General features: G+C 42.2%; 1 protein-coding gene across 5 annotated transcripts; it reads left to right on the top strand.

The window, feature by feature from the left end:
* The first annotated feature begins 463 nt into the window (after positions 1-463).
* LOC110538060 (globoside alpha-1,3-N-acetylgalactosaminyltransferase 1) lies at positions 464-26,546 on the top strand. Of its 5 annotated transcripts, none has more exons than XM_036938102.1 (5): positions 466-663; positions 21,897-21,935; positions 22,088-22,115; positions 24,890-25,024; positions 25,442-26,546. In XM_036938102.1, the coding sequence occupies exons 3-5, from the start codon at positions 22,102-22,104 to the stop codon at positions 26,130-26,132; spliced, it is 840 nt and encodes a 279-aa protein (XP_036793997.1). In that variant the 5' UTR covers positions 466-663; positions 21,897-21,935; positions 22,088-22,101; the 3' UTR covers positions 26,133-26,546. The 5 variants fall into 5 exon arrangements, with proteins under 5 accessions (XP_036793996.1, XP_036793997.1, XP_021480296.1 ...); XM_021624621.2 differs by lacking the exon at positions 466-663 and adding an exon at positions 5,789-6,063; XM_036938101.1 differs by lacking the exon at positions 22,088-22,115 and having other exon boundaries at positions 464-663.

The raw sequence follows: 26,546 nt of genomic DNA, 5'->3' as shown, positions 1-26,546 counted from the left end.
CACTCCTGCGTTGCCTTGGCTGTGTGCTTTAGCGTCGTTGTCCTGTTGGAAGGTGAACCTTCGCCCCCAGTCTGAAGTCCTGAGCGCTCTGGAGTAGGTTTTCATCAAAGATCTCTCCGTATATCTTTCCCTCGATCCTTGACTAGTCTCCTAGTCCCTGCTGCTGAGAAACATCCCAACAGCATGATGCTGCCACCACCATGCTTCACCGTAAGGGCTTGGTTTTTGCTCTGATATGCACCGTCTGTCAAAGTTTCTGTGTTATTTGATTGTAGTTTCCTTAGGTTACCGCAGGAGGGCACCCTAATCCTGTTTTCTAGTTTCCAGGTTACCCTGATTATTACTTATTGGATTCACCTGTGTTAAATTACCTTCTCTGTTCACCTGGTTGCCTTGTTATTTAGGTGCCTCAGTTGGCCTGTATTTTTTGCCTAGGTCTCATTTTCTTAAAACTGATTTGTTGGTTAAGGGCTTGTAAATAAGCATTTCACTGTAAGATCTACACCGGTTGTATTCGACGCATGTGACAAATACAATTGTATTTGATTTGGCCGGTGTAGGTAAATGTCTGCAAAAAAAGCATAATTAAATTGTTGCCAGAAGCACAGTTACAGTCACCAACGATATGGATAACCTGAAAATAGCCTTACCAGCTCTGCTAGGGTGAGTAAAATGGTCAGAGTGAGGTGTTCTCTCATTTGTGTCTGCAAGTAGCTAACAATCTAGCCAACTTTAGCCAGTTCGCTTGGGTTCTTGACTGCGTTGTGAGGTCAGAACTCGGATCAAACCCTACTGCTCGGCCCCAGCATCCAGTGTGTGCTCTGATACTCCGAGAGCGAAACGCTCAAACGGACAATCTGGCAATAGCTCTGAATATACGAATGCTCAGAGCGCAATTTGAGCGCACTCTGGCACTCCGAGCTCACTGGCACTCCAGATTGAATTTACGAACATACCAGTAGCTGGTTAATTCGCTCTGTGATCGAAAGAACCCGAGTTTTCATCAGGATATTCGCGACTGTGTTTATTTGTCTGCTTTAAACCTATGATTTTGAACTTAATTGACATTGGAAGTTATAGGTCTACTGCTGCATTGGCCTATAAATTCTGACAACCCAAAGATTCCTAGATGCCCTTCCAGATTCCTTCCACCTACACCTAACATCGTTGTTGCCAACATGGATAATATCCCTATACTCGCCAGTTTTAGCCTTATCCAGCCCGATCTAAATATTAGCCTTTACGTCAGTAGCCTTGCCCAATAGTAAACCGTGTTTGACCGCAGGATGATTTTTTAAAGTCTAATACTGCGAGAAATGGAGTTGTCAATGACTAGGGTTTTCAATTTGTCAGAGCTAATGTGGGAGGCTTCAACGGCCCAGACCCCGTAACGGGTGGAGGAGGAGAGACCAGAGCAGGCTCGGCCTCTGACTCGTGCCTAAATGGGGAAAAAACGGTTGAAAAGTTTCTGGCTGAATGAGCGACTCAGGTTGAGCCTTCCAACAGCATTTCCTTCCAGAGGCCATGAGAAAATTGTTGGGACTGTGCAAGGGGATTTATACTACTATCTGTGCTTATTGATGGCACATACGCTGTTTCATCCTTTCCTACACTTAAATTACCCATGCCTAATGATTGTCTGAAGCTGGGCTTGTAGCACGGCTATCCTCATAAGGCATAGTTTTCCTGTATATTATGAGTACAGCGACTGCAATTAGATGGCTTAATGTTACTACTTAGCTTCAGCTGGTGAAGGTACTGCAGAACCATGTCCAGATAAAGCATCTGGGATGAAAAAGTTGAATGAAAATAGTTGAACGACTGGAAAATAAAAATATAAAACAGTTATTAAAAATGTTAAAGTAAAAACCGTAAAAGTTGGCAGGTAGCAAAGTAGCATCAAACCGCACAGCAGCACTGAAACAAGTCCGGAAGTTGTGACCAGAAATGGCACAATGGGACATAAGTATTCGGACCCTTTAGTCAGTACTTTGTTGAAGCACCTTTGGCAGCGATTACAGCCTAGAGTCTTATTGGGTATGATGCTACAAGCTTGGCACACCTGTATTTGGGGAGTTTCTCCCATTCTTCCCTGTAGATCCTCTCAAGCTCTGTGTGGTTGGATGGGGAGTGTTGCTGCACAGCTATTTTCAGATCTCTCCAAAGATGTTCGATTGGGTTCAAGTCTATGTTCTGGCTGGGCCACTCAAGGACATTCAGACTTATCACAAAGCCACTTCTGCATTGTCTTGGCTGTGTGCTTAGGGTCGTTCTGTTGGAAGGTAAACCTTCACCGCAGTCTGAGGTCCTGAGTGCTCTGGAGCAGGTTTTTTATTAAGGATCGCTCTGTACTTTGCTCCGTTAAACTTTGACTCGATCCTGACTAGTCTCCCAGTCTCTGCTGCTGAATAACATCCCCACAGCATGATGCTGCCACCACCATGCTTCACCGTAGGGATGGTGCCAGGTTTCCTCCAGATGTGACACTTGGCATTCAGGCCAAAGAGTTCAATCTTGGTTTCATCAGACCAGAGAATCTTGTTTCTCATGGTCTGAGAGACTTTAGGTGCCTTTTGGCAAACTCCAAGCGGGCTGTCATGTGCCTTTTACTGAGGAGTGTCTTCCATCTGACCACTCTACCATAAAGGCTTAATTGGTGGAATGCTGCAGAGATGGTTGTCCTTCTGGAAGGTTATCCGATCTCCACAGAGGAACTCTAGATCTCTGTCAAAGTGACAATTAGGTTCTTGGTCACCTCCCTCGACACAATCCTGTCTTGGAGCTCCACAGACAATTCCTTCGACCTCATGGCTTGGTTTTTGCTTTAACATACACTGTCAACTGTGGAACCTGTCGTTGAAATATTCAGTCAATAATATTTCTAAAATGCCGGAGCTTGTGAGTTAAAATAGATTTTATTACAAAGTAACAAAAGCCAAGCTGGTTCATGAAGCAACTGATCTTTCCAGTCTCGGCACTCTCCTTTTATACAGTTTTACCCTTACATAACATACATAGTCACTCCACTATATGTAAATAATTAATACCCTTTAGCCTTGGCCACCATTATCTTTCAGTCTCGCTTCTGACTTGTTTACGCTTTCTTATTGGCACAGACATTAGGGCATAGATTCTATTGGTGGCGTGACCATAACAATGACACAAAAATAAACAGAAATGCACACTCTAAATGCAGGTGTATGTCTAATGATGATTAACCGTCATAACTGATTAACTAATGTTCCTGTCCAAAAGCCTTCACAAATCCAAGCCTATGGTGCCTATAAATGATTAAGAGGTTAACCAATGTTCCTCTCCAAAGGCCTTCACAAGACCAAGGCTGACCCAGAATGACTAGGCTTGTGTTGATCCAGCTTTGCACTATCACATGGATTCTGCTTACATTCAGCTTACATATGGTTAACCCTATATTGATTCTGCTTACAACTTCTAAGACAACAGTGTAGGTTCTGGAACATTCCCGATAGATCGTATATAGACAGGTGTGTGCCTTTCCAAATCATGTCCAAACAATTAAATTTACCACAGTTGGACTCCAATCAAGTTGTAGAAACATCTCAAAGATGATCAATGGAAACAAGATGCATCTGAGCTCAATTTCGTATCTCATAGCAAAGGGTTTGAATACTTATGTAAAAAAGGTATTTCAGTATTTTATTTGTAATAAATTTGCTGAAATTGATAACCTGTTTTCGCTTTGTCGTTATGTGGTATTGTGTGTAGATTGATGAGGGGGGAAAGTCGAGGGGTCTGAATACTTTCCGAAGGCACCATAATTAATATTAGGATTTTTCTTAACAAAAACCAATGTAATTCAATGTCCCCAAGTTAGCGCACTCTACATTTCATGCCCAAATAATCTCAAATGAAGTCGTTTGAATTTTGAGTCTGTATTCAACTTTAAAAGAATCCTCAATACACCTTACAAGAAATTAGCTTTAAACCAGAATTTTCTTCCCTGAGGTGGACCTTCTGACTCATCTGGGAAGGGGTGGACCAATGATTTCAGGACCTTGACTTCAGGACACTGACTTGAATGAAGTAAATCATGTTCCACATTTAAATAATACAACAAGCATGGAATTCAAAGGAACAAATACCCCCTGTCATTTTACAAGATAAAACTCAGTAACAGTAGAGTGCATTTCCGCATCTATACCGCGAGCCGGGCGACGTAGCTGACTTGTCAAAGTGGCTATCGGAGGGTCTAATCAGCCCCTACACCCTCCATAATTTCACTCCCTCAGCTTTGGGACACTTGTGCACAGGGGCGCAACTCTGGTTTAGAAGTGGGGGGGATATAACTTGGCAGGGGGTCTGGGGTCTTCGCATTTTTTGGGACGTCTTGAACTCATTGAGTAGAAATTCAGGCAATCTAATATGACCCATGGCCCTTATAGCCCTGTGTATTTGGAAATACAAAGAGGAAGCAAAAATGCATACCGTCATCAAGCTAGGTAAGAGACCATTATTGAATATGTTTATTTGATTGATAAGACTGAACTAGATCAATGATAATTCAATAATCAATATTGTGTTACACCTTTAACCAACAGCGTAAACAAATGAACTCTTACAAATAAAGTACAAAGACTTAACTTTTGATTGTCGTTATTAAGACCTCTTCTATATAACATTTCAGCCAGACCGCCAAGCTAGCCCGAGCTGCCTGCACCACCACCAGTCTAGTCAATAACTCAACTCTCTCCCCAACACAACTTCCTTCCCATCTTTTTTCTTCCTTCCCATGTCTCAATGGTTTGGAAATCAACAGTTCAATGAAAACACACATAAACCTCCTACACATTAACACACAGAAACAGTACATTCTCCATGTACTGCAGAATATTTTTACTTGTATACACTGTGGCTGGGTCACCCCATCCTGCCCCTAGGGGTCCACGGCCCTGCAGCGCCCCAACACACCCCACTCAGCTTTAGGAAACGTTCATTATTGGTTTCAGGTCTGTTAGGCTAAGGCCAGAGTGACAACCAACAGTACGGCAGACCCACAGGGCCAGGACTGAGCAGCCCAGCAGCTAAGGTATCTCCCCTGACGTGGGCATGTTTTCAACAGACTCCTTTTGTCATACAGTATTCGATTAAAGGAATCCAGACCTTATGAAAGTTGTACAGTATACCCTTAATCTTGTAATAAATCAAATTTAGTGATACATAACTTGACATTTCTGCCATCCATTGTGACATTGTGGGAGGATAAACAACTTTGAAATTAATAGAAATGCATGTCTTAGCCGCTATAATGCTAGGTTACACAGTTTCGTCTGATAACGGTCTCCAGTATCAACATTTCCAAGAAAACAAAAACAGGGAGAATCTGTAGACATACTCTTTGACAGAATTTAGCCAGCCTTCACAAGACCATAACACAAACAATTATGTCCCCTTCTGTGTGTTTTACACCTCCAAAAGAATCATGAAGTGCAAGATATTCAGTTTAACTAGCTTATAGTACGTTCTATGGTCTTTAACTGCAGTCATTTATGTCTGAAATTATATGAACAGAAGCAACACAGACAGCAGCTGCCTCTGTTCATCTCTCCCGCGCTGGCCTTCACACGCCTGTCTGCGCACTCTGTGTTGTCCGTGTGTTCCTAAATCCAGACTTCTGCTTACCCCACCCTGCTTCTGCATATGACAAAGAGGCATGCATGAACGTGGAAATGGAGGGGCGAGGGGAAGGGAGTTATTTGGGAATCACCCAAAGAAAAAAGGAAAGAGCCAAAGGAGGAAGCACAGAGACACAACATCAACCACTCCCTCATTATAGGCTACACAAAATGCACACACACACACACATTTTTCCTGTCCCACCAGTTTTTAAACGGATATCAAACATTTTACTGGGTCTTAAATCCAGACAAGGATTGATTTACATTACTGGTGATTTATCTACTGTCGTACTTGTGACCAGTATTAATAGGATAAACTAAATCCTTTTGTGACAATATTGGGAGGAACAATGCGCTTTATTAAGCCATATGTTCTGCTTGTTATTGCTGGAATATTCTTGCTTCTCGGGTATGTAAACCATTTTGACATTACTTCCAGTTTATTCCTTTTTCTGTTATTAAATAAGGGGCTTTTGTGAATGATTTTCATATTAGTTTCTAAGAGCTCTGAGAATATTTCTTGAATGTGACTATGTTCTAATCTGTTAAGGGTTGGATGGATTTAAGAAATTAGATTTAATCAAGATTAAAGATATAACATACCTCTTAAACTGAAATTACATAAATTATTCATCAATATCTGGTGTTGACAAATATCAGCATTGCCTAAAATGTATTTCTCTTAATTTTTTTATTTGTGAATGTATTGTAATAGTAGCAGTAACTGAAGCCAATGTATTCATTTCTTCACCCTATACAACAATAATATGATATCATTTTATTGATTTTGTGTTGTATGCACTTGTCTAAACTTGGAGGTTTACATAAAACATTTCATGTCATTTTCTAATTTGATCACTCTTATCACAGGTCATTTTTCTGTGCTGCGGGAAATTCAAACGAGACTCGTCATTCACATGAATTCAATGAAAACCAGCCGTTCTCATTCTCACTCGCTCAAGACAACGTAGTTCAACTTAATGAAACCAGTTGTAACACCTTTGTAAGTACTGTAGTACACCTTCGTGACACATTTATTCATTATCATTCATAAGTATTTTTCAAAATAAAAGCCCATGATCAATACAGATCTACAATACTTGTAGAGGGAGGGGACAATGTTATGTCTGTGCCGATGAGTAACTTATTCATAAGACATATTCACCATAGTGCTGCTGAGAAAACCCAGTGATGTTGTTAGAGATGTGATGTCTCTTAATTTGAAAAACAATCCAGCAGCAGGAGGATTTGATTCCAAAAAAATTAAAAAGTGATATTTTCTAACAGGAAATTTGTTTTGATAGGCTATAGTTTATCTCATTATTAATAAGCTATATATATATATATATATATATCAATGTCGGTGTATTTGAATGTCGCAGTTGTAGGACCTGCAGTAATAGGACATTTATTTCCTCTGCTGCTTTAGCACTTGAGCGAGAGAGAATGAGAACTGCGGGTTTTCACTGAATTTATATAAATTACAAGTGTAGGATAGTAATATGAACTTGTGGCACACACTTTTAGGTCCTCACCTGGTACAGGTCAGTACCTTTAAGGGTACATGTGTGCAAAATCTAGTATAATGGTACATTTTTCTTCACAATATAGTCAATGTTTAAAACGTAGGTGGAGCAATGTGCTGGCGTGGACTCAATAGCATAATTTGGGGGCATGGTCTAAAACAAGGCTCTTCAACACGGTTCCTGGAACGCTAATGTTTTGTAGATTTTCACTCCAAAGCTAGTATACTGTCGCACACTGGATTCTAATAATTAGCTTGTTGATAAGCTGAATCAAGTTACAACTGGGGTTGGAGTGAAAACCTACAGGAGGGTAGCTCTCCAGGAACAGGGTTGGAGAGCCCTGGCCTAAAATACAGTGCCTTGCAAAAGTATTCCTACCGCTTGGATTTCTTCCAATATAATTGTGTTACAAAGTGGAATTAAAATCAATTTAATTAATTTGTTTTGTCAACAATCTACAAAAAATACTCTAATGTCAAACTTAAAAAACAGAGTCAATACATGTTAGAAACACCTTTGGCTGTGATTACATCTGTGAGTCTTCTTATCATCTGCAAGAATGTAAGAATTTCCTCTGTGTTGTCTTAGGAATTCAGCATTCTCTGTTTTGATCTTGCCAACCTCCATTGTCTCACCTCTGAGAGGCAGAGGTTACGTCATGTACTGTAAGTGATATCTGATTGGAGGTTAACTTCATAGTCACTCTATTGGTCAACAGCTCAGAGGCTTATAAAAGGGTCTAAGATTCATTGTTCTTTCTCTTTTTTGTTCCTGCTGTGGACTTTTGGGGCGTGGCCTTTCAGGCTATGATTTCTCTCGCTTTCTGATCATGCATAGAATAATGCTTTGTTAATGTTAGTTATGCCTTGTGAATCCATTTATTTTTACGAAGTAATTCAATATGGATGTATCCAAATAAATGTCACTTGAAAACAGCTTAAGCAAATGCAGATACTTTGTTGTTATTCTGTCTGCACTTTTTGACGTTAATGAAAGTTAGCGGTAGTTGGCTAGCTAGCAAGCAAGGGAAAAGAACATTGCCAGCTACTATGGTAATGAAACATTTAGAACGAACGACCATAGATACAGAACAAAAAGACTGTATGGCTGGGTCGCGTCTCTCGCAAACGAACCGATAGAATGAATGACCAGCCGGCTTGGGTAGCAACCCTAGATTTGTGTCGGGACTATATCTTATGGAAGGATGAAATATTATGAATAAATTAATCCAAAAACGTTTTTAATGAGAATATGTCAATCATTATTTGAATACTGTATGTTGGTAACCCACGGTAACAACACCGTGCCAATATATCCTCCATACACGGACTTCTTAGGCATTATCACTTAATTAATGAGTATATACCAAATACTTTAAGTTCATTTTAGTATACTGCAAACGAACGGTATCCTTTCAGTTGAGCAAATTGGTTAGATTTAATTTAATTTGATAATTTGGATCACAATTTATTTTGGATAATTTACTCAATGAGTTGTTGGATGCAGCAACACCTACATGGGAATATGCATAAAAGTAACAAACTTCAGAGGACCTTTGAAACTTCACTTTTATTGCTGACTTTTTAATTTGAATTGCAATGTGTTTCTGCAAGAGAAAACAACTGGCAAAAATAATTACGTTTCAGTGGCAAAGTCAACAAAGGGGAAATTATCACTTTTCAACCTCATTTGTCATCTAGCAGCTCCCCAAAAATCAACATATGTGAAAACATCATGTGTTATGAAAAAAAGTTACGTAGTTTTAATGAAACTGAAATCTGATGTTGTAGTAATGTTCATCATGTGATTTTAAGCAAACATGAGCAGGCAAATTTAGGCCCGATACCTACCCATAAAAAAAAACATCCAAGAGGGCATAGCAGTCTTGTGTTCGTCTAGTCGTGTCCCGTGCATGTATATCTTTTTATGTCCATACATTTTTTATGTCCATACATCCATACATTTTTCTTAACCTCAACATACTCTCCTGGAACCCGCCTCACCCAATGTAGTATGGATCTGCTATTTTCTTTACCTTAGAACCTGAATGCCCAAAAGAAGCTAACCAGCTAACAGCTAGCTAGTAGTCAGCTAGCCACTGCTGGCGGTCATCAGCTAAACTTTAGCCCGGACAACTCCTGTCAGTCTCCACAGCGCGATTCAACCCAGAGCATATCAGACGACTTCTTCTCCATATCTCCGGATTCCTACCGCAAGCTCGGAACCTTTTCACCTGGATTATCGTAGCTAGCTAGCTGCTATCGAAGTGGCTACTCCTGGCTAACGTCTCTGTCCCGAAGCAAGCAACAATTAGCCTGGAGCCAGCCTATGCTAGCCCCATCTCCCATCTAGATGATGTCCATCACCCACTCCTTGGGCTACAATACCTATCTATTTTGCCAATTGGCCTGGACCCCTTTTACTGCTGATACGGAGCCCCGCCGATTCATCACAACTGGACTACCGACGTAATCCCTCCAAGGGGTTTTTAAAACAAGCTCCCCCGTCGCGATGTCCTCTGAATGCCCATCTGCTAGCCGCGGCCTGCTGTCCAGCTGTCTAGAGCATATTGGACTGTTAGCTGAATAGGTCCATCAGACAATATCTTGGGATACTATACCTGGACCCTTTTACTACAGGGAGCCTTGCTGATCCATCACGACTGGTCTGCCGACGTAACCGCAAGAGGGGGCTACAACAGACTTCTTCCGCCGCGATGCCTCTCTAAGGCCCTTCTGCTAGCCCCAGCCCGCTAACTGTCTGAATCACTGTCTCCAGCCCGCCTAGCTACCCACTGGACCTCTATGATCACTCAGCTACGCATGCCACTCCCTAATGGCAATATGCCTTGTCCATTGCTGTTTTGGTTAGTGATTATGTATAATTTCACTGTAGAGCACCAAGCCCTGCTCAATATGCCTTAGCTAACCCTTTTATTCCACCTCCCACATGTGGTGACCTCACCTGGTTTAAATGGTGTCTCTAGAGACAACACCTCTCTCATCGTCACTCACTGTCTAGGTTTACCTCCACTGTATTCACATCCTACCATACCTTTGTCTGTACATTATGCCTTGAATCTATTCTAGCGTGCCCGGAAACCTGCTCCTTTTACTCTCTTTTCCGAACGTGCTAGACAACCAGTTCTTATAGCCTTTAGCCATACCCTTATCCTACTTCTCCTCTTCCTCTGGTGATGTAGAGGTTAATCCAGGCCCTGCAGTGCCAAGCTCCACTCCCATTCCCCAGGCGCTCTCATTTGTTGACTTCTGTAACCGTAAAAGCCTTGGTTTCATGCATGTTAACATTAGAAGCCTCCTTCCTAAGTTTGTTTTATTCACTGCTTTAGCACACTATGCCAACCCTGATGTCCTAGCCATGTCTGAATGCGGGCTTAAGAAGGTCACCCAAAACCTTGACATTTTTCTCTAACTATAACATTTTCTGACAAGATAGAACTGCCAAAAGGGGGCAGAGTTGCAATCTACTGCAGATCTGTGTCCAAACAATTTGAGCTTCTACTTTTAAAAATCCACCTTTCCAGAAACAAGTCTCTCACCATTCCCGCTTGCTATAGACCACCTTCTGCCCCCAGCTGTGCCCTGGACACCATATGTGAATTGATTTCTCCCCATCTATCTTCAGAGCTCGTGCTGTTAGGTGACCTAAACTGGGACATGCTTAACATCCAGGCCATCCTACAATCTAAGCTTGATGGCCACATACCGGAGTGCCAAGTCTAGGACAAAAAAGCTTTTCAACAGTTTTTACCCCCAAAGTCGTGAACAGGTAATCAAATGGCTACCCGGACTATTTGCATTCTGTGCCCAACCTCTCTTTTTACGCTGCTGCTACTCTCTGTTTATCATATATGCATAGTCACTTTAACTATACATTCATGTACATACTACCTTAATTGGGTCGACCAACCATTGCTCCCGAAAATAGGCTAATCGGGCTATCTACATTGTGTCCCACCCGCCAACCCCTCTTTTTACGCTACTTCTACTCTCTCTGTTCATCAAATATGCATAGTCACTTTAACCATATCTACATACTACCTCAATCAGCCTGACTAACCGGTGTCTGTATGTAGCCTGGCTACTTTTATTGCCTCACTACTGTATATAGCCTGTCTTTTTACTGTTTAATTTATTTACCTACCTATTGTTCACCTAATACATTTTTTGCACTATTGGTTAGAGCCTGTAAGTAAGCATTTCACTGTAAGGTCTACCTACACCTGTTGTATTCAGCGCACGTGACAAATAAACTTTGATTTGATGCCCTCAATCTCACAAAAATGATCAATGACCCTACCAGGTACAACCCCAAATCTGTAAACAAGGGCACCCTCATAGACATCATCCTAAGGAACCAGCCCTACGAATACACCTCTGCTGTCTTTAACCAGGATCTCAGCGATCACTGTCTCATTGCCTGCGTCCGTAATGGGTCTGTGGTCAAACGACCACCCCTCATCACTGTCAAACGCTCCCTAAAACACTTCAGCGAGCAGGCCTTTCTAATCCACCTGGCCCGGGTATCCTGGGAGGATATTGACCTAATTCCGTCAGTAGAGGACGCCTGGTTGTTCTTTAAAAGTGCTTTCCTCACCATTTTAAATAAGCATGCCCCATTCAAAAAAAATGTAGAACCAGGAACAGATATAGCCCTTGGTTCACTCCAGACCTGACTGTACTTGACCAGCACAAAAGCATCCTGTGGCGTACTATATTAGCATCGAATAGCCCCAGCGATATGCAACTTTTCAGGGAAGTTAGGAACCAATATACACAGGCAGTTTGAAAAAGCTAGCATTTGCATTCCTAACAGAAATTTGCATCCTGTAGCACAAACTTCAAAATGTTCTGGGACACTAAAGTCCATGGAGAAAAAGAGCACCTCTTCCCAGCTGCCCACTGCACTGAGGCTAGGAAACACTGTCACCATCGATGATTGAGCATTTTAATAAGCATTTTTCAACGGCTGGCCTTGCTTTCCGCCTGGCTACCCCTACCACGGTCAACAGCCCTGCATCCCCCACAGCAACTTGCCCAAGCCTTTCTTCTTCACCCAAATCCAGATAGTTCATGTTCTGAAAGAGTTGCAAAATCTGGACCCCTACAAATCAGCCAGGCTAGACAATCTGGACCCTATCTAAAATTATCAGCTGAAATTGTCGGCTCAGATCCCCAATGATTGGAAAGCTGCCGCAGTCATCCCTCTCTTCAAAGCGCTACAGACATATCTATCTTACCCTGCCTTTCTAAGGTCTTCGAAAGCAAAGTTAACAAACAGATCACCGACCATTTCGAATCCCACCATACCTTCTCCGCTATGCAATCTGGTTTCCGAGCTGGTCATGGGCGCACCTCGGCCATGCTCAAGGCCCTAAACCATATCATAACCGCCATCGATAAGAGACAATACTGTGCAACTGTATTTATCGACCTGGCCAAGGCATTCGACTCTGTCAATCACCACATTCTTATTGGCAGACTCAACACCCTTGGATTCTCAAACGACTGCCTCGCCTGATTCACCAACTACTTCTCAGACAGAGTTCAGGGTGTCAAATCGGAGGGCCTGTTGTCTCGACTTCTGGCAGTCTCTATGGGAGTGCCACAGGGTAAAACTGACTATCCTGCCGATCCTTGACTTTGGCGATGTCATTTACAAAAGAGCCTCCAACACTCTACTTAGACTGTATCCAATTTGCTATCACAGTGCCATCCGTTTTGTCACCAAGCCCCATACACTACCCACCACTGTGACCTGTATGCTCTCGTTTGCTGGCCCTCGCTTCATATTTGTCTACAAACCCACTGGCTCCAGGTCATCTAAGTCTTTGCTAGGTAAAGCCACGCCATATCTCAGCTCACTGGTCACCATAGCAACACCCACCCGTAGCACGCGCTCCAGCAGGTATATTCCACTGGTCACACCTCAAAGCTATTTCGTCATTTGGCTGCCTCTCCTTCCAGTTCTCTGTTGCCAATATCACTGTAGCTGGAGACTAATTTCTCCCTCACTAACTTTAAGCACCAGCTGTCAGAGCAGCTCACAGATCACTGCACCTGTACATAGCCCGTCTGTAAACAGCCCATCCAACTACCTCATCCCCATACTGTTCTTTTTTTGCTCCTTTGCACCCCAGTATCTGCTTGCACATCTTTCACTCCAGTGTGAAATTGCTAAATTGTAATTATTTCGCCAATATGGCCTATTTATTGCCTTCCCTTATCTTACCTCATTTGCACACACTGTATATATATACTTTTTCTATTGTGTTATTGACTGTTTGTTTATTCCATGTGTAACTCTGTTGTTTGTTGCACTGCTTTGCTTTTTCTTGGCAAGGTCGCAGTTGTCAATGAGAACGTGTTCTTATCTAGCCTACCTGGTTAAATAAAGGTGAAATAAATGTAAAACAATATCACCCAAACTAGACACTGCACTTGTGGAGAACTGAGAAGATTGGACAGCTGTTATTAATCTGATAATTACACCTTTCCTCCCTAGGTTGTAGTTACACCATTTTGTGTATACCAACCAGATCCTCTCAGATCTTCACAAGTGCTTAGGGTTTAGGGAACGATTTGGGATGGGGCCATTGAAGCCTTTCCTGCCCATTTGGTTCAAGAACCTCAAGAAGAACAGTCATGGCGTGTACTGGTTTAGCTTCTCCATGAAGGTAGACTGAAAGCATATCAATCAATTAAATGAATTTATAAATCCCTTTTACATCAGCTGATATCACAGTGTGATAAAGAAACCCAGCCTAAAACCCCAAATAGCAGGTAATGCAGATATAGAAACATGGTGGCTAGGAAAAACTTGCTACAAAGGCAGGAACCTAGGAAGAAACCTAGAGAGGAAACGGGCTCTGAGGGGTGGCCAGTCCTCTTCTGGCTGTGCCGGGTTGAGATTATAACAGTACATGGCCAAGATGTTCAAACGTTCATAGATGACCAGCGGGGTCAAATAATAATAATCACGTGGTTGTAGAGGGTAAAACAGGTCAGCACCTCAGGAGTAAATGTCAGTTGGCTTTTAATAGCCGAGTATTCAGAGTTAGAGACAGCCAGTGCGGTAGAGAGAGTCGAAAACAGCAGGTCCCGGACAAGGTAGCACATCCGGTGAACAGGTCAGGTTTCCATAGCCACAGTCATAACATTTTAAACTGGAGCATCTGCACGACCAGGTGGACTGGGGACAGCAAAGTCCTCAGGCCAGGTAGTCCTGAGGCAAGGTCCCAGGACTCAAGTCCTCCGGGAGGGAGAGAGAATTAGAGGGAACATACTTAAATTCACACAAGATATGAGATAAGACAATCCCAAAACAGCAAAGGACATTGTGAAGATGCTGGAGGAAACAGATACAAAGTATCTATATCCACAGTAAAAACAAGTCCGATATCAACATAACCTGAAAGGCCGCTCAGCAAGGAAGAGGCCACTGTTCCAAAACCGCCATAAAAAAACCAGACTACGGTTTGCAACTGAACATGGGGACAAGGATCGTACTTTTTGGAGAAATGTCCTCTGGTCTAATGAATCAAAAATAGAACTGTTTGGTGATAATGACCATTGTTATGTTTGGAGGAAAAAGGGGGCAGCATCATGTTGTGGGGTGCTTTTCTGCCGGAGGGACTGGTGCACTTCACAAAATAGATGGCATCACGAGGTAGGAAAATTATGTGGATATATTGAAGCAACATCAAGACATCAGTAAGGAAGTTTAAAGCTTGGTCGCAAAAGGGTCTTCCAAATGGACAATAACCCCAAGCATACTTCTAAAGTTGTGGAAAAATGGTTTAAGGACAACAAAGTCAAGGTGTGGCCATCACAAAGCCCTGACCTGAATCCCATTGGCCTACAAACCTGACTCAGTTACACCAGCCAGTCAGGAGGAATGGGCCAAAATTCACACAACTTATTGTGGGAAGCTTGTAGAAGGCTACCCAAAACATTTGACTCAAGTTAAACCATTTAAAGGCAATGCTTCCACATTCTAATTGGGTATATATAAACATCTGACCCACTGGGAATGTGATAAAATAAATTAAAAAACAATGATTTCTCTGCTATTATTCTGACATTTCACAATCTTAAAATAAAATGGCGATCCTAACTGACCTAAAACAGGTAATATTTACTAGGATTAAATGTCAGGAATTGTGAAAAACTGAGTTTAAATATATTTGGCTAAGGTGTATGTAAACTTCTGACTTCAACTGTATATATCATTTGGCAATTTGGGTAAATTCTTTGAAGGATCAGAACCATCTTTGAACATATCCCTCTAGTGGTGTGGGGACTGCGCTTTGGCAAAGTGGGTGGGGTTATATGCTGCCTGGTTGGCCCTGCCCGGGGGTATCGTCGGACAGGGTCACAGTGTCTCCTGACCCCTCCTGTCTCAGCTTCCAGAATTTATGCTGCAATAGTTAGTGTCTTGAGGCTAGGGTCAGTCTGTTATATGTGGAGTATTTCTCCTGTCTTATCTCATATCTTGTGTGAATTTAAGTATGTTCCCTCTAATTCTCTCTCCCTCCCGGAGGACTTGAGTCCTGGGACCTTGCCTCAGGACTACCTGGCCTGAGGACTTTGCTGTCCCCAGTCCAGCTGGTCGTGCAGATGCTCCAGTTTAAAATGTTATGACTGTGGCTATGGAAACCTGACCTGTTCACCGGATGTGCTACCTTGTCCGGGACCTGCTGTTTTCGACTCTCTCTCCTTCCTGAGCGGTGTGACGGCTGCGTGATCCCATGGTGTTTATACTTGAGTACTATTGTTTGTACAGATGAACGTGGTACCTTCAGGCATTTGGAAAATGCTACCAAGGATGAACCAGACTTGTGGAGGTCGACAATTTTTAATCTGAGGTCTTGGCTGATTTCATTTTCCCATGATGTCAGGCAAAGAGGCACTGAGATTGAAGGAAGACCTTGAAATACATCCACAGGTACACCGCCAATTGACACAAATGGTGTCAATTAGCCTATCAGAAGCTTCTAAAGCCATGACATAATTTTCTGGAATTTTCCAAGCTGTTTAAAGGCACAGTCAACTTACTGTATATAAACTTCTGACCCACTGGAATTGTGATACAGTGAATTAAGGGAAATGTGTCTGTAAGATAATTATTGGAAATATTGCTAGTGTCATGCACAAAGTAGATGTCCTAACCTACTTGCCAAAACTATAGTTTGTTAACAAGAAATTTGTGGAGTGGTTGAAGAACAAGTTTTAATGACTCCAACCTAAGTGTATGTAAACTTCCTACTTCAACTGTAAATCACGAATAGGAGGTTATAGTGGTGATTTGAAAAGATTAAAAGAAATACAACAGATATTGTTAAGCAGACAAATGAGGCACCACAATTACCCTTCTGCAGGAAAACTCCTCTTAGCAAACTCAAATGTATTTTAGTTAGAGTAAACATACAACTTTGTAATAAGCATTGAACACTTTTCTGCTGTCCAAAACATTTGAAAGGTTCAAGTAGTGCTTTTTCAAAACAATGCACACTGACTTGACTGAGAAATATCAGCAAACGGCAAACACAGAACATCACATCTGACTAAAGTCTTAGGTCACCTAGGCAAAAGCACATTCAACATTTTACACTTGCCATTTAGGCCAGGGTTTCCCATAAAATCATCCTCTCCATCTTAAATGTATATTTCAGTTCTTTGGGATTGGTTAGTTTATGTTGTGGAAAGAACAGCTGCTTTCCCCAGTAACATGGGACTCTTTACAACATGATTAAACTTTGTTGCTCCTTGTTTTAGCAAGTTGTTGCAGCAAAAAGGTATCATGAAATATACTCACCCGGTCAATGGCTTACCAAATCAAAAATAGAACACACTGATTTGACTACAGAAATATCAGCAAAAGTTAACAGAACAGCATACTGATACAGTCTCTGATTTGAGTCGGCGGTTGCTTTGGTGAAAGCTGCACCTTCAATGTTACATCCTTGCCATTTAGGCCAGAGTTTTCCAACCACCAGAGTTAACTACTGGGCCTTGGCTTAACAAGTAAAATAAAAAAATCCCCTAGCACGTGGGGTTGGGTAGATGGTTTTGGGAACCCCCGATTTAGGCAAGTAACTTCAAATAAAATGTTATAAGTCACATGCGCAAAATACAGTGAAATGCTTACTTACGAGCCCCTAACCAACGGTGCAGTTTAAAAAAAACAGATAAGAATAAGAGATAAAATTAACAAGTAATTAAAGAACAGCAGTAAAAAAAAAGACAATATATACAGGGGGGTGCCGGTACAATGTGTCAATATGCAGGGATGTTGGGGTGTCAATGTGCAGTGCGGGACACCGGTTAGTTGAGGTAGTATGTACATGTAGGTAGAGTTATTAATAAAGTGAAAATGCATAGATGACAATAGAGTGGCAGTGGTGAGGTGATTGGAGGAGGGGGGGGGGGGGGGGTCAATGCAAATAGTCTGGGTAGCCATTTGACTCGATGTTCAGGAGTTTTATGGCCTGGGGGTAGAAGCTGTTTAGAAGCCTCTTGGACCTAGACTTGACGCTCCGGTACCGCTTGCCGTGCAGTAGCAGAGGGAACAGACTAGGGTGGCTGGAGTCTGACAATTTTTAGGGCCTTCCTCTGACACGGCCTGGTATAGAGGTCCTTGATGGCAGGAAGCTTGGCCCCAGTGATGTACTGGGCCGTACGCACTACCCTCTGTAGTGCCTTGCGGTCGGAGGCCGACCAGTTACCATACCAGGCAGTGATGCAACCTGTCAGGATGCTCTCGATTGTGCAGCTGTAGAACCTTTTGAGGATCTGAGGACCCCTGCCAAATCTTTTCAGTCTCCTGAGGGGGAATATGCCCGCTTCACGACTGTCTGGTGTGCTTGGACCATGTTAGTTTGTTGGTGATGTGGACACCAAGGAACTTGATGCTCTCAACTTGCTCCACTGCAGCCCCGTCGATGAGAATGGGGGCATGCTCGTTCCTCTTTTTCCTATAGTCCACAATCATCTCCTTTTGTCTTTATCACGTTGAGGGAGCGGTTGTTTTCCTGGCACCACACGGCCAGATCTCTGACCTCCTCCCCATAGGCTGTCTCATTGCTGTCGGTGATCAGGCCTCCCACTGTTGTCATCTGCACATTTAATGAGGGTTTTGGAATTGTGCCTGGCCATGCAGTCATGAGTGAACAGGGAGTACAGGAGGGGACTGAGCACACACCCCTGAGGGGACCCCGTGTTGAGGATCAGCGTGGTGGATGTGTTGTTACCTACCCTTACCACCTGGGAGTGGCCTGCCAGGAAGTCTAGGATCCTGTTGCAGAGGGAGCTGTTTAGTCCCAGGGGCCTTAGCTTAGTGATGAGCTTTGAGGGCACTATGGTGTTGAACGCTGAGCTGTAGTCAATGAATAGCATTCTCACATAGGTGTTCCTTTTGTCCAGGTGGTAAATGGCAGTGTGGAGTGCAATAGAGTACATCATTTATGGATCTGTTGGGTTATGCAAATTGGAGTGGATCTAGGGTTTCTGGGATGGTGGTATTGTTATGAGCCATGTATGCAAATTGGAGTGGGTCTAGGGTTACTGGGATGATGTTGTTGATGTGAGCCATGGCCAGCCTTTCAAAGTGCTTCATGGCTACAGACGTGAGTGCTACTGGTCGGTAGTCATTTAGGCACATTACCTTAGTGTTCTTGGGCACAGGCACTACAGTGGTCTGCTTAAAAAAACATGTTGGTATTACAGACTCGGACAGGTGGAAAATGTCAGTGAAGACACTTGCCAGTTGGTCAGTGCATGCTCGCAGTACACGTCCTGGTAATCTGTATGTCCCTGCGGCCTTGTGAATGTTGACCTGTCTAAAGGTCTTACTCACATTGGCTGCGGAGAGCGTGATCACAGTCTTCCGGTACAGCTGGTGCTCTGATGCATGTTTCAGTGTTTTGCCACAAAGTAGTTTAGCTCATCTGGTAAGCTTGTCACTGGGCAGCTCTCGGCTGTGCTTCCCCTTGTAGTCTGTAATGGTTTGCAATCGCTGCCACATCCGACGAGCATCAGAGATGGTGTAGTACGACTCGATATTAGTCCTGTATTGATTATTTGCATTTTTGATGGTTCATCAGAGGGTATAGTGGGATTTCTAGTAAACTTCCAGTTTAGAGTCCCGCTCCTTGAAAGCAGCATCTCTATCCTTTAGCTCAGTGCGAATGCTGCCTGTAATCCATGTCTTCTGGTTGGAGATAAAAATATATGTCAATTTAATGAGGCAAAAACTTTTTTTCCATGCAGGTTTCACCGATCAAATAGCCTAACATTCATGTCTCCCAATCAACAAAAATTAACAAATTAACAAACAACATGTCCTGAAAACAGGACAGGTCAAAGTAAAATGGACAATCACAACTGTTGTTCAGGAGTTTTACCCCATTGTCACGATCACTGGTTTCAAGTTTGTATCTATCAATTACTGACAAGCTGATCTTGGCAAAAAATAAAATACTTCTTAATTTCCCACTGTGTAAACACATTGTAAATAGGCTCACGATAACTAATGATAAAGTCGGGTAGCTGATGTTCAAAGCTTAAATAGCCAAATTGATATGTCACAGGAATCAGGTCTAATAAATCCAATGCAACTGCTGTTGATGATTTACTTACAGGAGAGTGAGACCAAATCATGGACGCTGGACAGAGTGGATTTCAGTTGTAACAAAAAGGCAGTTTATTGAGTCAAAAGATATCTTGTCCTGCAGTTAACGTGCACGGACCTGATTCATATAACTCAAAATGGAGTTAGCTGAAAAGGGGGCCTAAACAAAGGTTACAACAGTTTTTATACATAGAATAATGTAGGTGGAGTCTTGTCGTGGTGGTCTTCTGACTGGTCCCGAAGGGTTGGAGGCGGACCTGCTCCAGCCAGAGCAGGAGCCCCAATGGTGCACAGCAGAGCCTTCTGCTCTGGGCACCCGACCAGTAGAGGGGGGATGAAGTGTGTGTGTTTATGCAATGGAATGTCTGTGTGTCCTGGGGTCGTGAGATAAGAGGAACTGAAACTGGCAGTTTATGGCTGGGGGTAGGGTGCTTCCTGTTCGAACAGGGTTGCGTGCAATGACTTGAGTCAAGCGGATAAGTTTGGCGCTGTATAATATATGAGCTATGTGTATGAATATATGTATATATGACACTGCCTGTTTTACAAATAGTGGGCCTACCACGTGGATTGGCATTCAAAAAAATCCATTGTGGGCTGACATGGTAAACTACAACCCAGTAAGCACGAGCCAACGTCTTTTGGACTACTTTTTCAGAATCCATGCTTCAAGATATATTTGATCATGTGGACTGGGATATGTTCCAGGTTACCTCTAAGAATAACATTGACGTATACACTGACACAGTGACTGAATTCATCAGGAAGTGTATAGGGGATGTTGTTCCCTCTGTGACTATTCCTACCCAAATCAAAAACTGTGGACAGATAACAGCATTCGCGCAAAACTGAAAGCGCAAACCACCGCTTTTAACCATAGCAAGGTGACTGGGAATATGGTTGAATGCAAACAGTGCAGTTAAGTCAATCAAACAGGCAAAATGTCAGTTCAGAGACAAAACGGGGTCGCAATTCAACAGCTCTGACATGAGACGCATGTGGCAGGGACTCCAGACAATCACGGATTATAAAGGGAAAACCAGTCACGTCGCATACACTGACGTCTTGCTCCCGGACAAGGTAAACTTTGTCTTATTATACATGGCCAACACACAGTTAAATGTCAGTCACCAAAAAAGTTCAATATTTTGCCACTGAGTCCCAGACCATGCCGACTACTGCCAAAAGGCAAACTGCCATATTACTCCTCCCATTCATGTTTAAACAAGACTGGGTACAAACAGGTTCTTAGTTTGGGTTAAGTGGAATAATATGGAATTCCCACACATGTATGAACGCCACAATTATTTTCCCTCCTCCACAATAGTCTGAAACTGAATGACTGAGGCTTTCTTTTCAGCCTCATCAAAAAGGAAAACAAAAGCTAACACAATGATTTAACAGGTTATTGTTGCAGGGTTGAGGGAAGCACTAACTAAACAGTCATTGAACTTCTCAAGATTTAAATCAAACTATTCAATATAATAACTAGGTATCTTTGTACACTTCTACACCACATACCCCTCTCTGAGTGGTATTGAATAAAGACAATGGCTCTCTGAAGCTACATACAATGAATATCAGTACAGCATTTGTTGTATTATCAAAAAAATGTAACCCTTTAAAAATGTCTGCACACTCGTGAATCATTGCATTTTTCAAGTGTGCAATATGGTTGAATTGATAATTTCCTGTATACTTTATATACTACTACATACTATGGGATTAACAGTATGTTAATAGCTGAACACACACAGGCAGCATGAATGTGGCTTTGGCCACACCACATCCAAGGTAATGTAAGGATAGTGTAAAGCCTAATTTACACCCTACACAATAAGATACGCAAATGTATGCAGCCCGGTAATGTGTAACCACTCAACTATGCAGTGTTGCCATTTTGCGAAGCTAATTACGTCCTTACGTGGTGTACTTGTGTAAGGGTATAAATTACGTTTAAAACAAAAGTTGAAAATCTGATGTCTAAGTAACATTTTGTTAGTGTAAAAAGACCATAAATGTTTTCATGACAGACTTGAACTGATTCTCTTCTGCCTCTCCAAAGGTATGTCTACTTCAGCTTCTTCTCTGAAAGACTCAACAGGTAAGATCAAGTTCTGTTAATCTATTACAGCCTAATGTCGCTATAGTGTGAAATGAAAGTCACAGTATTGTCTGATTCTTACTAACATGGTGTGGTTTGAGGCTTGGATTGTATTGAGGGAAATTATTTTATGGTTTTATTGTTTCCAACAGAGAAATGACAATTGATGAGGACCAGCAGGTTAGTTGAGAAACTGAGAAATTCCCCCCACAAGTCATGGTACTTTTTACTTTTAAAAGGTAACATGGTAGTTTTAAAGTTATGATGTTAGGATTTTAGTAGTTTTGTTCTGTCTCAAGATAATCCATAAAATTGTGGTAAACAGCATCACACTCAGGCAGAAAACGGAACGTTATATTCTCAGCCAGGCCCATCTTTTCAAAGAAAACACCATTTAATTATCTCTATTTGAGCAAAATAATTTGTTTTGTTGCGATCACAAGAAAATCCGAACAATTTGGGTAAAGAGCGCCACAGTCAGGCAGAAAAATCTGAATGTTCTATCATAGTAGTTTCCCTGACAGATTTGGCTGCCAGGGCATTCAGAGTTTCATAACATGAGGGGTGTGTGGGTCCAAGAGGGCCTTTTCTAAAATAATTTCCTGCAATTCTACATAATTTTCCATGACTGGAGACATTATAATTATATATTTTATATTACCCAAATGATCAAAATGATAAGCTACTTTGTCATTTACATACTGAGATCAATAAAGCGAATTAAGCATTAATTTAAATGCAACCAATAGCATAGGCCAATGAAAATAGTGGATACACAGATTGTAGGCCTATAATATGAGGCGGACATTATAACCCACCAACTTTCCAGTGTCACTTACCAATTCAAACAGATGTTATAATATGAGCAGGACATTATAACCCACCAACTTTCCAGTGTCACTTACCAATTCAAACAGATGTTATAATATGAGGAGGACATTATAACCCACCAACTTTCCAGTGTCACTTACCAATTCAAACAGATTTTATAATATGAGGAGGACATTATAACCCACCAACTTTCCAGTGTCACTTACCAATTCAAACAGATGTTATAATATGAGGAGGACATTATAACCCACCAACTTTCCAGTGTCACTTACCAATTCAAACAGATTTTATAATATGAGGAGGACATTATAACCCACCAACTTTCCAGTGTCACTTACCAATTCAAACAGATTTTATAATATGAGGAGGACATTAAAACCCACCAACTTTCCAGTGTCACTTACCAATTCAAACAGATTTTATAATATGAGGAGGACATTATAACCCACCAACTTTCCAGTGTCACTTACCAATTCAAACAGATTTTATAATATGAGGAGGACATTAAAACCCACCAACTTTCCAGTGTCACTTACCAATTCAAACAGATTTTATAATATGAGGAGGACATTATAACCCACCAACTTTCCAGTGTCACTTACCAATTCAAACAGATTTTATAATATGAGGAGGACATTATAACCCACCAACCTTCCAGTGTCACTTACCAATTCAAACAGATTTTATAATATGAGGAGGACATTATAACCCACCAACTTTCCAGTGTCACTTACCAATTCAAACAGATTTTATAATATGAGGAGGACATTATAACCCACCAACCTTCCAGTGTCACTTACCAATTCAAACAGATTTTATAATATGAGGAGGACATTATAACCCACCAACTTGCCAGTGTCACTTACCAATTCGAACACATTTTTACCGTCATGATATTATGAAATGTTGCCCAAATACCTTCTAGCTGCTGCCTGCCGTTCATTGACAGCCGCAACTCAACAATCAGTTGTTTTGTGTTTTCCGCACTGGCTGCTACTTGAAATGCTATAACAGTTAATAGATTACATTCACTGATATAAACCTGTCTTTGTCACACCCTCATCTGTTTCACCTGTCCTTGTGATTGTCTCCACCCCCTCCAGGTGTCACTTATTTTCCCTGGTGTATATATTCCTGTTTTTCCTGTCTCTCTGTGACAGTTCATCTTGTATGTTTTTCAAGTCAACCAGTGTGTTTTCCTGTACTCCTGCTTCTATTCTCTTTTTGCTAGTCCTCACGGTCTTGACCCTTGACTGTTTTCTGGACTCCGTACCCTCCTGCCTGACTTCTGCCTGCCCTGACCTCGTGCCTGCCTGCCACTGTACCTCCTGGACTCTGAACTGGTTTTGACCTTTTGCCTTTCCACAACCATTCTCTTGCCTACCCCTTTTGGATTGTTTAATAAATATCAAAGACTCAAACCATCTGCCTCCCGTGTCTACATCTGGGTCTCGCCTTGTGCCCTTATTGTCTTCAAAATAATTGCATAGTTTTCACAGACCCACGGACCAAATAAATCTCTGTGTGGAAAGGCGTCCCGTGGTCTGATTTGTCAATTAACTTTTTCTCGTATTAAAACCAGTGGTGTAAAGTACTTAAGTAAAAATACTTTAAAGTACTACTTGTTTTTTTGGGTATCTGTACTTGACTATATATATTTTTGACAACTTTAATACACTCCTAAAGAAAACAATGTACTTTTTACTCCATACATTTTCCCTGACACCTATAAGTATTCGTACAAATTTCTATGCTTAACAGGCCAGGGAAATTGTCAAATTCATGCACTTAGCAAGAGAACATCCCTGGTCATCCCCACTGCCTTTGGTCTGGAGGACTCACTAAACACCTGCTCATGGAATGTAATTTCAATATCTTGGGCATTAAAGTTATATTAGCTGACGTACTGTAAGTGTCTAACACATCAGTGTGGGGAGCTTTGATATATTAGGAGGCCACACCTGACATTAGTGTCTGACACATCAGTGTGGGGAGGTGTAGCCTAATACACCACAGCTTGTTTCAAGGTTGTTTAATTGCCAGTACCATAGAAGTATTGAGATCACAACATGGCTCTGGTCAGTACAACACAGTCAGGCAAGACCTTTGTTCTATTTCTCTAGATGTACTGATGTGGTGGCAGTGACCCCGTGGTTGGCACCCATCGTCTGGGAAGGCACCTTTGACGCTGTGCTAATCGACAACATCTACAAGCCCATGAACCTCACCGTAGCAACCACTGTGTTTGCCGTTGGAAAGTGAGTACAACTTTTGACGAATATTCAAAAGGGAAGTTGAACTATCAATACTTTTTCAACTATAAGGAAATAAGTACCTGATGTAACATGGCAGGTAATAAAATGTAATGACGCTGTCATGATTCAGTGAGGTACAGGAGGCTGCCTTAATCGGGAATAATGGCGCATGGGAGTAGTTGATGTTGGGGGTTTAACTGCCTTGCTCTAGGACAGAACAGCAGATGTTTCCGGCTTGGTTCAGGGATTTGAACCAGTGACCTTTCGGTTACTGGCCCAACAATCTTAACCTCTAGGCTACCTGCCACCCCATCAGTTAGAGGTGTGCTGACATCAAAATCTCAGTTGCGACCTACTGCTGTGTCCTTAAGCAAGGCACTTATTAATCCTTATGATATGTATGCCTTTAAATACTGACAGATACGTCAGGTTTCTCCAAGATTTTCTGGAGACGGCAGAGAAGCACTTCATGGTCGGCTTCCACGTGCGCTACTACGTTTTCACTGATCGTCCCCACGATGTTCCTTCAGTGAACCTGTCTCAGGGGAGACATCTGAGTGTGATCCAGGTCCCGGGTTCAAACCGCTGGCAGGAGATATCAGCCCGCAGGATGGAGATCATCCAGACCACCATCGAACGTCAGATCAGAGGAGAAGCCGACTACATCTTCTGTCTGGACGTAGACAGCAAGTTCCACGCTCACTGGGGGTCCGAGTCTCTTGGAAGGCTGGTTGCTGTGATACACCCAGGCTACTACGAGCAGACCCGTGACCGCTTCCCGTACGAACGGCGTCCAGCCTCAACGGCCTACATCCCCATGGATGAGGGAGACTACTACTATGGCGGGGCTATGATCGGAGGGTTCGTGGAGGATGTGTACACACTAGCAAAGGTATGTCGGACCCGGTTTGAGGAGGATGCAGGGAATTCCATCGAGGCTGCTTGGCAGGAGGAGAGCCACCTCAACAGGTACCTGCTCGACAACAAGCCCAGCAAGGTGTTGTCTCCAGAGTACCTGTGGCAGGACTTCAAGGCCAAAACCAAAGAGGTCAAAGTAATTCGCTTCTCAGGGGTCATTAAAAACTATGCTGATGTTCGTCCCAATGTATAAAAATAGGTAGTGGCTATTAGACCGGCAGAAGAAAAACTTAAGTTAGTCGTAGCGGTAAAATTAATTGAGTTTAGGTTAAGGAACAAGGGTTAAGTTTAACTTTAGGTATAGTTTGACTGAGGTTAATGTTTGGGTTACGGTTAGGGAAAGGCATAATAACAGTAATTTTGGGGGTGCTTATATTGGTCACCTGTGGGTGTTTCTTGTACAAATGTGTAATGGAAATGTGTTTCTTGCATATCACAACTCCTGAGAGTGGGGTCACGGGCCAGGGTCACCATTAACTTATTTCATTCTGTATTCTATCTATTTTGCATGTTGATTACTGTGAGGGAACAAAGAAATATGCAAAAAATGTAACAATGGTTGCAATAATAGTAATATGTTATTTTCTTGAAATAAATGTTTTACCAT

The sequence above is a fragment of the Oncorhynchus mykiss genome, chromosome 12, assembly GCF_013265735.2.
Source record: "Oncorhynchus mykiss isolate Arlee chromosome 12, USDA_OmykA_1.1, whole genome shotgun sequence".
Classification (NCBI taxonomy): domain Eukaryota; kingdom Metazoa; phylum Chordata; class Actinopteri; order Salmoniformes; family Salmonidae; genus Oncorhynchus; species Oncorhynchus mykiss.
The sequence above is the reverse complement of the archived record's forward strand: the minus strand, read 5'-3'. Positions and strand labels throughout refer to the sequence as shown.

What these genes read in the sequence shown, in the direction of transcription:
- LOC110538060 (XM_021624618.2), top strand. Translation starts at nt 6,005, where the DNA reads ATGCGCTTTATTAAGCCATATGTTCTGCTTGTTATTGCTGGAATATTC. An exon ending in GGAATATTCTTGCTTCTCGG is followed by an intron (nt 6,064 to 21,896) that starts GTATGTAAACCA and finishes GCCTCTCCAAAG; the next exon opens with GTATGTCTACTTCAGCTTCT. An exon ending in TTCTCTGAAAGACTCAACAG is followed by an intron (nt 21,936 to 24,889) that starts GTAAGATCAAGT and finishes CTATTTCTCTAG; the next exon opens with ATGTACTGATGTGGTGGCAG.